The sequence below is a fragment of the Anser cygnoides genome, chromosome 19 (genome assembly GCF_040182565.1).
Source record: "Anser cygnoides isolate HZ-2024a breed goose chromosome 19, Taihu_goose_T2T_genome, whole genome shotgun sequence".
In the NCBI taxonomy this organism is placed as follows: domain Eukaryota; kingdom Metazoa; phylum Chordata; class Aves; order Anseriformes; family Anatidae; genus Anser; species Anser cygnoides.
In genome coordinates, this window is record NC_089891.1 from 8,036,103 (window position 1) to 8,049,016 (window position 12,914).

Here is a 12,914-nt window from a genome sequence, read left to right on the forward strand (position 1 = left end):
ATTGTACTATCTGCAGCACAGTGAGAGCGCGGGCGAAAGAACAAAGAGCAGCAGGCAGCGAGAATGTGACACCATCTCTTCCCATGCAGCTCTGTTGCTGCGGCTCGGCTGGCTGGATGTTATTTTAGTGGCTGTGCATCCCACCCATGCGTTTCTGTGGGCCCAGAAGCTGCGCTGCTGTGACGCCTTGTGAGCTCGAAGCTTATTCATGTTCAGGAATGGGAGGGTCAGGGCCATCGACACACACCAGCATCCTGCTGCCTATTATTTCCTGCCAGCGCTGGCGTCGCACCAAGCCCTAACATGACAGGTGGATGGAGTTCACAAGGAAATAATGTCATGGGCCAGTTTTCCAGGAAAGCTGTTAACTCTATTCACAAACTCGGGCCCTCAGATTGAAAGGGAATGTGACTGAGAAGTGTTGGTGGAGGACTGCTCTGGTGTTATTTACACTTTTTTTTTTTTTTTAATAGATTGTTCACTGACATTTCTTGTAGCAGCACAGAAATCTTCACCTCTATGTAGTGCCTACTTCAAAATTAGACTGTGCCTGAATGCTGTATAATTTATAAAAACACAGGGGCATTGCCTCTGCAAGTCCCAAATGGCTCCATGATTTCAGTTAGATTGCAAAAGATAGTAGGAAATTAAACTTCTGCTTTTTCCTGGGCAAACTAGTGCCTGGGAAACAGAAAAGAAGAAAAAATACGAGGTGAGATCCAGGACTGATGTTAATCTGGGGTCTTTAAGCATTTTATAAGAATGAAACCAAGGATACAGCCAAGAATGCAACAAACAAGACTTACATATTTTTTAAAAGTTTCTGTCTTTCAACAAGGCACTTGTGTAAAGTTCTGCTATCCCTGCACGACTCTATGCAGTGTCCAACATTTGCTGTGATGTATTCTTCTCTTTCTTTTGCCTTTTTCTCTCTGTTTTTGAAGCTTAGTACTATTTTCTCTTAGTCTAGAGAGCACAGAACAGTTAAGAAGTGAAAGCAGTTAATCCAAAAATGTGTTTTTCAAAAATGCCATGTTTGTCACAAATGCAAATCTTTGGATGCACACAGTTAGGACAATAGCCTCCAACTGGCTGCTCACAAGAGGAAGGATTAGGTCCTCTGTCATGTTAATAGTGACATCAACAACCTGAATAAAAGCCAACAATTCAAGTCTATTCTGCAGTTTAAGACCATTGTTCTCCATATATTTTAGCCTGTAAGATTTAGTCTACCATAAAGTTTTACCAGTTTTTACAACAGTTTTACATCATGCAGTGCAGTTCTTTATTTGTTAATGTACTTTTACCTATAAAAGCCCTTTGTAACTGCCAGAGATTATACTGAGATAGCTAAAACATCCTACAGTCTAAAGGCATCAGAAGTATTGGAAATGCATATGCAAAATGATGGCTACCAATATTGTTCTGCTCTTCTTATTTCAGAACTCATTGCAAAAACAAATTAGGTGAAACCTGCCAATACCTGTGTGACCACCTCCATCTCCGATATAAAAAGAGCAGTAGCCCTGGACTTTGGCTCTAAATAAGTAAAGGTGAGACAAGAATACAGAGTATTCCAGAGAGCTGGTTCCCGGCCTGAGTCTTTGGGATCTTGCTGAGACCCTCAGGCCTTTCTTTTTTTACTACTCTGAGCCTGGTTCCTATGCTGTAGAGCTGCCATAATGCTGTACATTTGTTATTTGATAACAGGAGCTCTCCCAAGTGTCTAAGGCAGTGAAATCTTTCTAGACACAAGTCCAGAAATTAACCTTTCTCTCTCTTTTTGCGTTTTTGTTTGTTTTTTGTTTTTAACCTGGCAAGTTATGGTATTAGAACCACTGTGACATACAAAACATAACCTGTTATGCGGCTAGGGACTCGTAAATTGGGCGTTTGGACTAGAAAAAATATTAAGCATTGTCATACTAAACTGATTATTATTTTAAAATTCTGTCCCAGGCTATAACCGGCTTTGTGTACAATAGCAATACAGGGTGTAGTTACAGACACAATTTCCTGTGCTTAGGTTTTGAAATTATTATTTAAGATCCCTGTAACATTTGCCCAGTACACCACTGCAATTCCCCTATTAGATAATTTTCTATCCTTGTGAGGGCAATTTTTCTTACGCAATGCTGCCGGAGCTTTCAGGAAGGGAGAGACAAGCAATTGTGACAATAAAATTTGCATCAGCTCCCACCCAACCTCTCCCACATCTGAAATACCATTTGTTGCATTCAAAGCCTTTTCACACCAGAAGGGAAGGTGTTTCTGTACTGGAAAGTCATTGTGATCTCCACAGGGTTGCATCCTCCAGGCTGACTTTCGTCTTTCGGGTTCCCACGATAAACACCAGGCAGCAATCGTGGAGTTCCAAATGGCTTTACATCAAAGACTTGGATTGCACGACGCAGCATCTAGGCATGAAACCCCAAACCTACCCAGGCTAGGTCATGAGGCTATAAAATTAAAGCAGAACTTTTGTGTTTGTAGCTGACCAGTTTTGGGGGGAGTGGGGAAGGTGTTGACTATTGTGAAATCATTGGCCTGTTTGCCCTTGTAAAAACATTTCAGATGTAGCAGTATCACCATTTCCTGGTAAGATGAAGGTGGTAAGCCTGACACACTGTACTCTTGTAGCACCTCTCCCAGTATGATTGTTTTTTAAGCGTGCAAAAGGGTGCAGGGAGACAAATGATAATAATGAAAATGTCTGTAATATATTGAATACAGGGAGGAAAGAAAAATACACACTGTGAGACTCATGTTGGGTATCATCATTGGCCATTAAGTTGCCAATAACAACTTCAGATTAACCCAAAATCAAAGACAGAAACTATGGTGGAGAAGTCTGTGCCGGTTTCCAATTCTATGAGCCAATTCAGCAATGAAACATGCAGAAACATCTTCAACAGCACATGAGATGTCTCACTGAACTGTTTATAAACTCTGCCTTGCTCCTGCAGGACACCAGGACCAGGTACTGGGACCCTTCCCCACAAAGTTACCATTTTGCTTCCCTGAATACAGATACAAGTGAATTCCTGTACAGACTTTCACCAACAGCTTGATATGAAGATTCTTGTTCACGTACCTTGTCTCACTAGGATACAGCCAATGCTACTAAGCGCAGCAGTCTGTGCTAAGGCAGTCCCATATATAAAAAGAGCAAAGATATGGGAAAGGAAATCTCCTCTAGTAGTAGCAGAGCAATGCTTACTCAGTCTTACTCCTGCAAACTTGCTGTCGTAAACTGGTTGCCTCTGTTTTCATTTGACTTGGAGCAGAGCCTCATCTTGTACCTCTACTTTCTTTCTACATGCTGCCCACCACATGCAAGCTCGTTGGCATCACAGCAATGATGAAGGGAGGACCCATGCATGGGAAAAACTTCTGAAGAGGGCAACAGGCCTGCTTCTGCTCTTGGCTCAGCCTGGGAATCATCAGGCTGAGCTGCTACACATGCGTACTGGAAATCACTGCTTCTCTACAGACCCAGAAATTCTCTCCTTGGCTGCCTGCAAAATTCCACTGAGAAAAGAGAAATGGGGAGGGGGAAGAAGCAGTCAGAAAAACTATTGTGTTCCCAGGGAAAAAAAAATAAACAGCCGTATTTAGCTTATCCAGCTTTGTTAATGTCAATCACTTTTCTCATTTTAAACAGGAAAGACACCACTTTAGTCCACCTGTTCCATTATTTATCATGCTATGTGTTTCCTATGAATTGTCACTCATGCAAACCTGTACATCGTAAGGGGACACCCTAATATTTTTAATGACCTTAAGCAAAGTGATTGACATTAGACACCAGTGTCAGATGTTCTGGTGACGCAACATGTTCTCCTAGCAGCAGGAAAGCTTCCTGCCATGATTAAGTTGGAGCTATGGAAGTGCTAAAATGTGTTGTCAGCTTTCCTCTGATGCAAGTGATTTTATTATAGCGTCTGGTAACCATGGAGTGTGGCAACGCAAATACTGACTCCAAACATCCCCTCCCGTACATATAGCTTGCTCTATTTAAAACACAAATTGCACTTTGCAAATCCGGGGATAAGTTATGGGTGTATCGAGCTTAAACCATGCAGGGCAGAGGAAAAGTCAGCACTAAAGCCAGAACGGTTGCATGATTTCAGCAGGAGAAGCATATGGCTTGGGGATGACCTGCAGAAGGCAACCCGCTGCAGCACAAGTTCAGCAGGTGCGCTCTGAGGTGGCATCGCCGCAGCCATCGTGAGAGCCAGCGGCTCAGTGGTATATGTATTCACAGTTATTGTCAAAGATGTTGTTCTACAAAAAAGAAAAAGAATCACAAAGCAGTTGAAGATGCAAGCTATCTTGATAGCAATAAAAAAAAAGCTTTTCTAAATGTCTAGCAGCACCGAATATTATTTTAATGAAATTTACTTTTTAATTTTATAGCAAAATAATCAAAAGTGCTAAGCCTGACCACTTTAATTTACAAAAAAAAAAAAAGTCTCATATTTTAAGCTATAACCATACCTCGTTATTTAGGTTAGACAATATAATTAATCATTTCTACCTATTGCTATTCAATAGTATAACAAAATTAATATTAGTTGTTTAAAAAAGGGAAAAGTACCACAGATATTGGGAGAGGGAAGTTATGAAAAATATAATAATCAGCTTATTGAGCAATCTGCAGTTTGATTGTTTGTTATTGCTTTTTTTTTTTTTGAGCAACAACTTAAGTCACAGACAATCTGGCCATAAACTTGCAGTCATTTCAAATGCTGTGACTTCTCCCTTGGTCAAATGTCACAGTGTGTTTTAAGGAGATCTCTGGCATTTCAAGTCAGTTCAGATTATTTTCTTAGTTCTCACAAGTTCCCTTTCCAACACAATCAGCATGTTGGAGAATGCAGTTATGATGATGGCAGTTACAACAGTTTTCATGCAGGAAAAGGTTTTTTTTCCTCTGTCATGGAAAGAATCACTATTAAGTCTGCAGTAGGAAAAATGTTAAAAGCATTTGCAGAGTTGTTAAGAGCCTTTCTTAATCCATTCTGTTTCCATTTCAGTTCATTTCCAATGTTAAATTAAAACTTGCAATCTGTCCTACTGATAAATAGTCAAGTTGACTTACAAGGCTCTATCTTCTGTCCAGCCTTCTTTTGGTTGTCTTTAACCAAACAAGGTTCGCTGATGTGCCACAAGTGCTGTCTGGCTCTCCCGTCTCTTTGCTTTCTTGTTTTGCTGCCTGATTTTCCAGCACACTGCACTAGAAGCCAACAAAAGGAGTCCTGATGACAAGAGGACTAGTCCAAACACTGAGATGATTGATCCATGGGAATTGAAGCTGTATGCCACAGCAGTAACCACGATGCCGGCTATGAGGATAACCACGCCGAAGGGAATGGTGCAGCGGTAGCAGGAGAGTTCTGCTCCCCCTGTGGCTGCAGTCAGCTGGCATTCGCTAACAAGAGGGATGGTGGTTATCACGCAGTCATTGTTATTACTTTTCTCCGTGGTTACAGGCTCAGGATGTTTTGGAGTGCCCAGGATCTCTTTAATAGGTTCGTTTGTCATCTTGATTCTCTTGACTTGGTTGGTTCTTAGGCTAGAGCAGGCTCTGCTGAACACACATTGCACTGTGGAGAGAGGAGCGTGAGTTCAATAAAAAGCATTGCTGTTATATGACAAAGAGGGACAGAGAAGTATCTCAGTCATGATGGCAGACAAGCAGAGGCTCTGACCCCATAAGAATTTATGCACAAGCTTGACTCTAATCCTACTGATTGTGGTGGATCTGAATCAATTCTTACAGTAGTTGTAAACGTGCATAAGTGCTACATAGAAGAGACTCACAGACCTAGAAAGACACCAACTTCAAAGTGTTGTAGGATAACCCCACTTTACGTTACATCCTAAAGCCAGTAGTTCTGGATGCAATTTAGATTTACATTTTCTGACAAGGAAGTGAAGTCCCCAGACTTTTTTGGTTAAAAATTCTGTTGTTGCTCACACACCCTTTTCACAGTTTTTCTTTATAATATACACCTATGCCACACACAGTACACAGATTTGCTCCAAAGTGCATCACAATAACATGGCAAGAGCTGCCCCAGCAAAAAAAAAAAACAACCAAACAAAACAAAACAAAAAAAACAACAACAAAAAACAGACTTGTTTCTTTATCAGTTTGGTTCTTTATACCATACTTGGAATTCTTATGTCTTTTGGTTTTGTTTTTCCCAAATCTAAAATAAATGACAAATCAGTGCTGGAGCACAGATCACCAGATAGTGAGTCTGAATATTATAGCTTGCGTAAGTGTACACAGCATGCATACTCCAAAGAATTGTATGCACACTGGTTTCTGGACTTGATTACAGCTTGACAGCAGATTTACATAAGAAAAAATTGATTTAACTGTTGTAAAACCCTAAGATGTACTCACCTACTCTCATGAACCCAGTGGAGTAAATGTGTGTAGAACTGGGATGTAACATAACTGTCAATGCAAACAGTACCGTTTTTTGTAATCAGTTGCCCCCCTCACTAGCAAAGTATCCTGAGAGAAAAAGTTTAAAGCTTCACATTTCCCATGCAATGAACAATAACAGATTTTTTTTTTAATTAAATGATATTTAAATCACTTTCTTATTGATCTGTTGATGTTAGTATCAACAACAGCTGAAGCTACTCCCATGAGTACAGATATTGATGTCTGTAAGAAAGTTTTCTTGCCCAGGGACTTATAACTATTGATCATAGCTGAGTTTTCCAAAGAGCTGAAGGAAGTCACACATGGGAGAATTCAGTACTGCGACACTGCAGACTCCAGCAACAGTGCCAGGTATAGAGTGCTATGGGTAGGAACTGCTGCCTGTGTTTCTCTGTACAGGACACAACACTGCAACTCAGATTGCTGGACCAGGGACAAGTAATCTGAGACCTACTGCGGAACTATCTTCCTGGAAAAGTCAAACTTCAGCTCATTCTCTAAACCAGTCCAATTCATCTCCCTCTTTACATGGTGGTTCCGAACTCCTCTGCTCATCTTTTATGTCCAACATGTCAAACTTGCCACCCACGGAGGCAGCATAGCTGTTCTACCATCACTGAACAATGAACCATTTCTCAAAGCAAATGTTACTTTGCGAAAAAATACAAATGGACATGATGAGGTGTGGGTGCGAGGAGAACAGAGATGAAGACAATTTCCTGCACTCAGGAACTGCCAGCCCAAAACCGGTGAACCTACTATTACAACATCAGTGCTGGACTGTTGGCTTGCCATTTAAATCCGCTTAATGGAAAAGTAATAGGTCCCTTATAAGCCCATGAGATCACATCCATGTTACTGTGAAAGAGGAAGTTTTGCAGCCATATCCACTCATCTGAATTACAGCAGGTTGCTTTCCTCCTGTCTCATATCAAAAACACACTATCGGCCCTACAGGCAGCATGCACAGTTTGATCGTATCTGAACCATAGAACAGAACAACTTTTGGTTCCATGGAGCCCAGCGCAGAACTGGAGGACACCCGATCACAGCAAGGCCGGCCCATGGCTCTCCACTGCTCCAGCTGCAAGGACAAACCTCTGCCATCCTGCTGGGACTCTGCTGGTCTGGAACTACTCTACTACTGCTGTACTGCCTTGGACCAATTTGGGTGATCTGTGCACCCCACCACACAAAACAGAGAGTGGAACACTGGGAAACCACTGGGTTTCCCTGCTGGGAATAGCTCTCAGGACTCCTCCACCAGCCTCCAGACAGGCTGTGTAGCTTTTACTGTTACAAACAGCATGGTATGCAGCCCAAAGAAAAAGGAAGAGTGTTGGCAATGCAGTAATGCTTTTATCACTTTTATCACCTTCACATCTGTGACTAGGAAGTTAATTGCCAGATACTTGTATTCTCCTTTTCCTTTCCCACCACTCCCAGCCTGGTTGCTAAGATATATTCCTCCATTGTGGAGAGCCCTTGGTTTTGTATCTCACTACCTCGTATAACTGATGGTGTGTTTTGCAAGAAAGAAGATTTCTCTATTTTTAACATTCCCACAACCAGACTATACCATGTACCTAGTCAGAGAGTTTGTGTTTGAGTTTCTTTGAACACTATCGAGAGAAGGAAGTTCAGATCTGGTTTGACAAAGTTTTGCTCTACTGTTCTAAGGAAGAGCACTCAGCTCATTATTTTCTCTTGTGCACAGCTGTCTTCAGGGCTCAGTCCTGCAGGATGCTCAGCAGCTACCAGAATGAGTAGTCTTTCCCTCCCTAATGACAACACTGAAGGTACTTGGTATCCCCAAGGGCAGGCAGGGGGATCAGAGCAGTGTTTAGCGGACAAAGACAAAGCAAATACGTTGTGCTGGCACCTTATACGCCTTACAGTTTCTTAGGAACTGTTGCTTTTTACTCTAAATCATAATGCATGACTCAGAACCTTTCTTATCAGTTGAAAGAGACTAGCCATGGATTTGTGCTAGAATGCCAAAGATCTGTCTCCAGACAGATCTAAGCCCAAGTTCAGCATTTTCTATGATTTACATGACAGTGAGGCTCACACTGTTGACACTATGTTGCTACATTACTTACCCACTAAACATTTCTGAACTTCAGCACAGTGGTAGAATGTGTCCACACAAATGCCATCTTTTTTGATTTTACCATTAGTAGAGTTCAATTTGTTCAACGACTTATTTTTAAATTTGTGGGGTACCTGTTTCCAAAGTCCTTGTCTGTCTGCTTCAGATACATCCCCAATGAGCATTGTCTTTTTGACATCATTTAGAGATTTATGAAGCAAGAAGAGATATTTATACAGTCAAAATTAACATGGATTGGAAAAAAAAAAGAAGAAAGGTCTCCTAAACTACTGAAACTACATCAATGACAAAATACCCACTGACTTGTGAGGAGCACAGTTCATGCCCGTAATAGAATGTAAGCAGACAGGCATTCATATAAAACAAATAAACAAACCTCTATAGAAATACTGTAAGTTAAATAAACAACAGAACCTATTTGAAGCGTGAGTAGAGGTATTCATCCTAAAAAATGGCCCTAGATCCTCAATGCCAGCAAAATAATTTCTGACTTGCGCCAACAGGTGACTTAGTTCAGGTTTCAGGGTAAGACATTGAGGCAAAGATACTGGGTAACACCAGCATCCTCTCGCTGATCATACTGGAAGTACTTTCTTAAGGAACTATTTTGACTTGGAGGAAGAATGTGTTTATGTGGCAATCTGCGGCTAACATGGGATAAAGGAGAGAGAGCAATGTTTTACCCTGAAGCATACCATACCCGCTAATAGGTGTAAATGGAGATTTGCCGAAAAGACATGAAATCCATCAGCATGCACACCTACCAGGTCCACGAGAAATCCATCACAACAAATCCCTGGTTTCAGCAAGCAGAGGAAGACATCTTAAGATGTCTTTTCTGTCAATTCCAGGCAGAGTCAGGCAGCAGAAAGAGCTGTTCCAGGCTTTGCAGTGTCAGATATTGCTGAGTGATGAATCGGAGGTGACGATGTTCTAGTATGGAGGTTTCCTACAAGAAAAGTGGTTGGATATATATCAGCTTCTTAAGAATAAAACTCCTGCATGGAAAAGTTCCCACTGTGTGCTGACCAAAGCAGATGTTCTCTCTCTGGCTCTCCTAGTGGTTTCTGTCTCTTTTCTTGGCAGCCTTCACGAAGTGACTTCTCAGTGCTGAGCGTCACAACCCAGGCAAGTGCCCCTGAAAGAGTTAGGCAGGAAAAGGGAATACACATGAACTACTGCAGTTAAAAGTCTCTTTAACTCCATTTCTATCACACACTTCACCTTTGTGAATCAAAGAACCAAATCCCAACTCAGAATACTTGTGTAGTTGTCTCTTTTATGTTTCCAGCATCTTTGAGCAAATCACTTAATCTCCTGTGTCTCGGTCTTCCTAGCTGTAAACTGACAGTGACAACATGTTTCCCCCCAAAACTTCCTTTTACATCTATTCTGCTAATAATAAAAACTAGGTAATATAATCCCCTAGGTAAAAAATTAGATAATATAATAATAATATATTATAATTATTATAAATAACACATTATAATGTAATAATAATTATTATCACATTTAATATTCTTAATTTCTATTATCTTTAAAAAATAATAATCATAACTCAGACAGGGACCGGGCAGAATCTGCAGCAGTGCAGTGTGACAACTTTGCAGAAAACAGTGATGGAAATAGCTATCAACTGCAGAAACTTCAGCAAAACCACAAGACAACTGGGTAAAACTTACAAAGCAGCAGAGATTTATGTTGCTGATCTTATTCAACGTTCCCTTTCTATATGGGCATGATTATGGAGGATCAATTTAACACTGAAGCAGAAGCTCCTAAACGGAGATGAAAATCAATGCATGAGTTCATATAATGATTTTCTTAATTTTCTTTGCTTTTTAATTTCTGTAGACCATGCTAACATTTCACAAGCACAAGCAATCACAGGCACAAACTGCTTCTGTTGTTCTGTAGAGGCCCCTAGGAATAAGCCTGTGACATATCTAAAATATATTTAGCTGATCATTGAAGTTAGCTAATAATAAGGAAGTCTCCTTGCTTCTCTCTAGACTATATTCTTGTGCATGCTATCTAACAATTAGCTTGACTTTTTGAAAAGCGTGGAAGAAAATGCAGAAATACAGACTTTAGATGAATAATCTAGATTATGTTAAAACAAAAGCAGACCTCTGAAACTGTCTTGCAGTCAATTTCCACTCACATTATAAGAATGGTTACATTCACTTGAAAGTCTCTTCCTAGTGCAATTGTGCCCCCTAAGCTACTCTCCAGCTTCATTCTTTGGGAAGATGAATTGCTCTGTCAGTAATTTATTTGTATTTGCCCTTAAATACATGAGTTTAGGTGATTTTTTTTTTAAATTAATGACTTTATAAGAAAAAAAAAACAACAAACCACACACTAACAGTCAGAGCAACTTTTATAGTCAGGATTTCTTCCCTCATCCTTCTCTCACTCACCACAAAGCTGAGGAGCAGAAACACATGAAATCCATACCTTACAAGTCCAATGTTTTAACTCTGATTCATTTCAACATAGCACTCTCAGGGGGCTTCCCACATACTGAGGATCTCTGTGTGACTGCAAAGAGCTGGTATTTCTCAGCCACGATAGTCCTTTCCCTTTTTGCATTTACTCCAAACCAACAGGACACATTAAAGTTTTCATGTCTTCAGGCTCTGGACCCGATTCCCTGTATCTTGCGTAATATTGCAGGCACCCTTTTTTTGCTTATGTAAAATCCCAATTAATCATAATGCCCATGTTTCACACTTGGTTTTGCATTAGACCGACTATGAAAAACAGCAACAGGAGTCCGGCTGTACTGAGAGGAGAGCCAGAACTGGAATTCAACCCACTAAAATAATCCTATATACAATCCCACAGCTCTTCCTCACGGGAATGCTCCTGGAAATACAGAACTCGAATTTATACTTACAAGATTGCAGGATCAGGCCCTTAATGAAAGGAGCAGGAGAACGCCTTACACCCCTACCAACTGCCTGAGCCTCGGGATGCAGGTAAGTTTCCACCAGCAAGTTTTTAGGTAAACTAATTGCCAGATTCGCGCTCTCACGCACCGTTTTCATTTTTCAGACCGAGTCAGGGGACAGGAGAGGAGCCAACCAACCCCCCCAAACCCCAACAAACTTTCTTATCAGCACATCGCGAACCCTTCAAACAGGTCCGTGAGCGCCGCGCACACCTGGGGCGCAGCACGGCGTGTCACAGCGACCACGGCACCTCCCGGGGAAGGAAGGGACGCGGCCAGGCGCGGAAAGCCCTGCGGCTGCCCGGAGCCCGCACCGCTGCCTTGCGGGGTTGTGGCCCGGGGGAGCCCGGAGCCGCCCGGCGCCAAGCACGGCTGGGACCGGCCGGCTTGTGCGGGGCCGGTGCTGCGAGCCGAGCCGTGCCGTGCCGAGCCGAGCTGAGCTGCGCCGAGCCTTTCTATGCCATGCCGAGCCGAGCTGAGCCGTGCCCTTCTATGCCATGTCGAGCTGAGCCATGTCCTTCTATGCCTTGTCCTTCTATGCCTTGCCCTTCTATGCCTTGCCCTTCTATGCCTTGCCCTTCTATGCCGTGCCGTGCCGTGCCGTGCCTTACCTCTCGACCGCCAGGCAAGAACTGCAGCGGCCAGGAGCCTGCAGCGAGCCTAAGAGGGGGATGCAGCTCGCTGCACAAGGGACTGTAACCAAAGTTCTCGGTGCGAGCGAAACGAGGCAGGGGCCGGAGCAAATTCAGCGGCGAAGCAGCCGCGGGCGGGGCGGCCGCTCCCACCCGGGCAGGTCCCGCTCGGCGCCGGCCGGGGGAGGGCTGGCCCTGGGGGGCCGGGCCGGGCCGAGCCCGGAGAGCGGCGGGGCTGGGCTGCCTGGCCCTACCTTGCCCTGTCCTGCCCTCCGCGGGCCGGGGGAGCCGAGCCCACGCGTGCCCGCAGCGCCCGGTGGGGTCCACGCGTGCCTCCCGGCTGGCCGGCCCCTGGGGTTAAGCAGAGGGGCTGCGAGAGCCCCTGCAGGTGGCTGCGGCACCAAGGGCCGGCCTCGTCCGTACCGGGACACGTGGGGGGAGGCCGGGGTGCAAATAGCTGGGGTGCTGCAGGGTGCTGCCGGATGCTACCAAGGCGCAGCCCCTGCCGCAGTCCCTCTGGGACTTAAACAAGGACGAGCAGAGCTTTGGATGCCCTCCGTAGGGGATAAAGCCTCATGTATCAGCCAGGAGCGTTTTAATGGGACTTTCCGTGCTTTAATCGCCTGTTGAAGTGGAACGCCAAATGCCACAGGGGTTTGGAGCGGGTGGGTGCGGGTATGTGTTATTTTTTATTGTGATTTCCTTTCTTTTCAGATAAAAACCAGACATATCTTGCCTTTAAAGCTT

General features: G+C 43.3%; 1 protein-coding gene across 7 annotated transcripts; it reads right to left on the reverse strand.

Annotated features, from left to right (window-relative positions):
* Positions 1-726: 726 nt before the first annotated feature.
* TMEM100 (transmembrane protein 100) lies at positions 727-12,362 on the reverse strand. Of its 7 annotated transcripts, none has more exons than XM_013179130.3 (4): positions 12,147-12,362; positions 9,609-9,717; positions 9,344-9,528; positions 4,325-5,609 (listed from the first exon to the last, which is right to left on the reverse strand). In XM_013179130.3, exon 4 carries the CDS (start codon positions 5,545-5,547, stop codon positions 5,143-5,145), a length of 405 nt encoding a protein of 134 aa, XP_013034584.1. In that variant the 5' UTR covers positions 5,548-5,609; positions 9,344-9,528; positions 9,609-9,717; positions 12,147-12,362; the 3' UTR covers positions 4,325-5,142. The 7 variants fall into 7 exon arrangements, with proteins under 7 accessions (XP_013034583.1, XP_013034584.1, XP_013034582.1 ...); XM_013179128.3 differs by lacking the exon at positions 12,147-12,362 and adding an exon at positions 10,262-10,957; XM_013179129.3 differs by lacking the exon at positions 12,147-12,362 and adding an exon at positions 727-3,531 and having other exon boundaries at positions 5,105-5,609; positions 9,344-10,957.
* Positions 12,363-12,914: the final 552 nt, after the last annotated feature.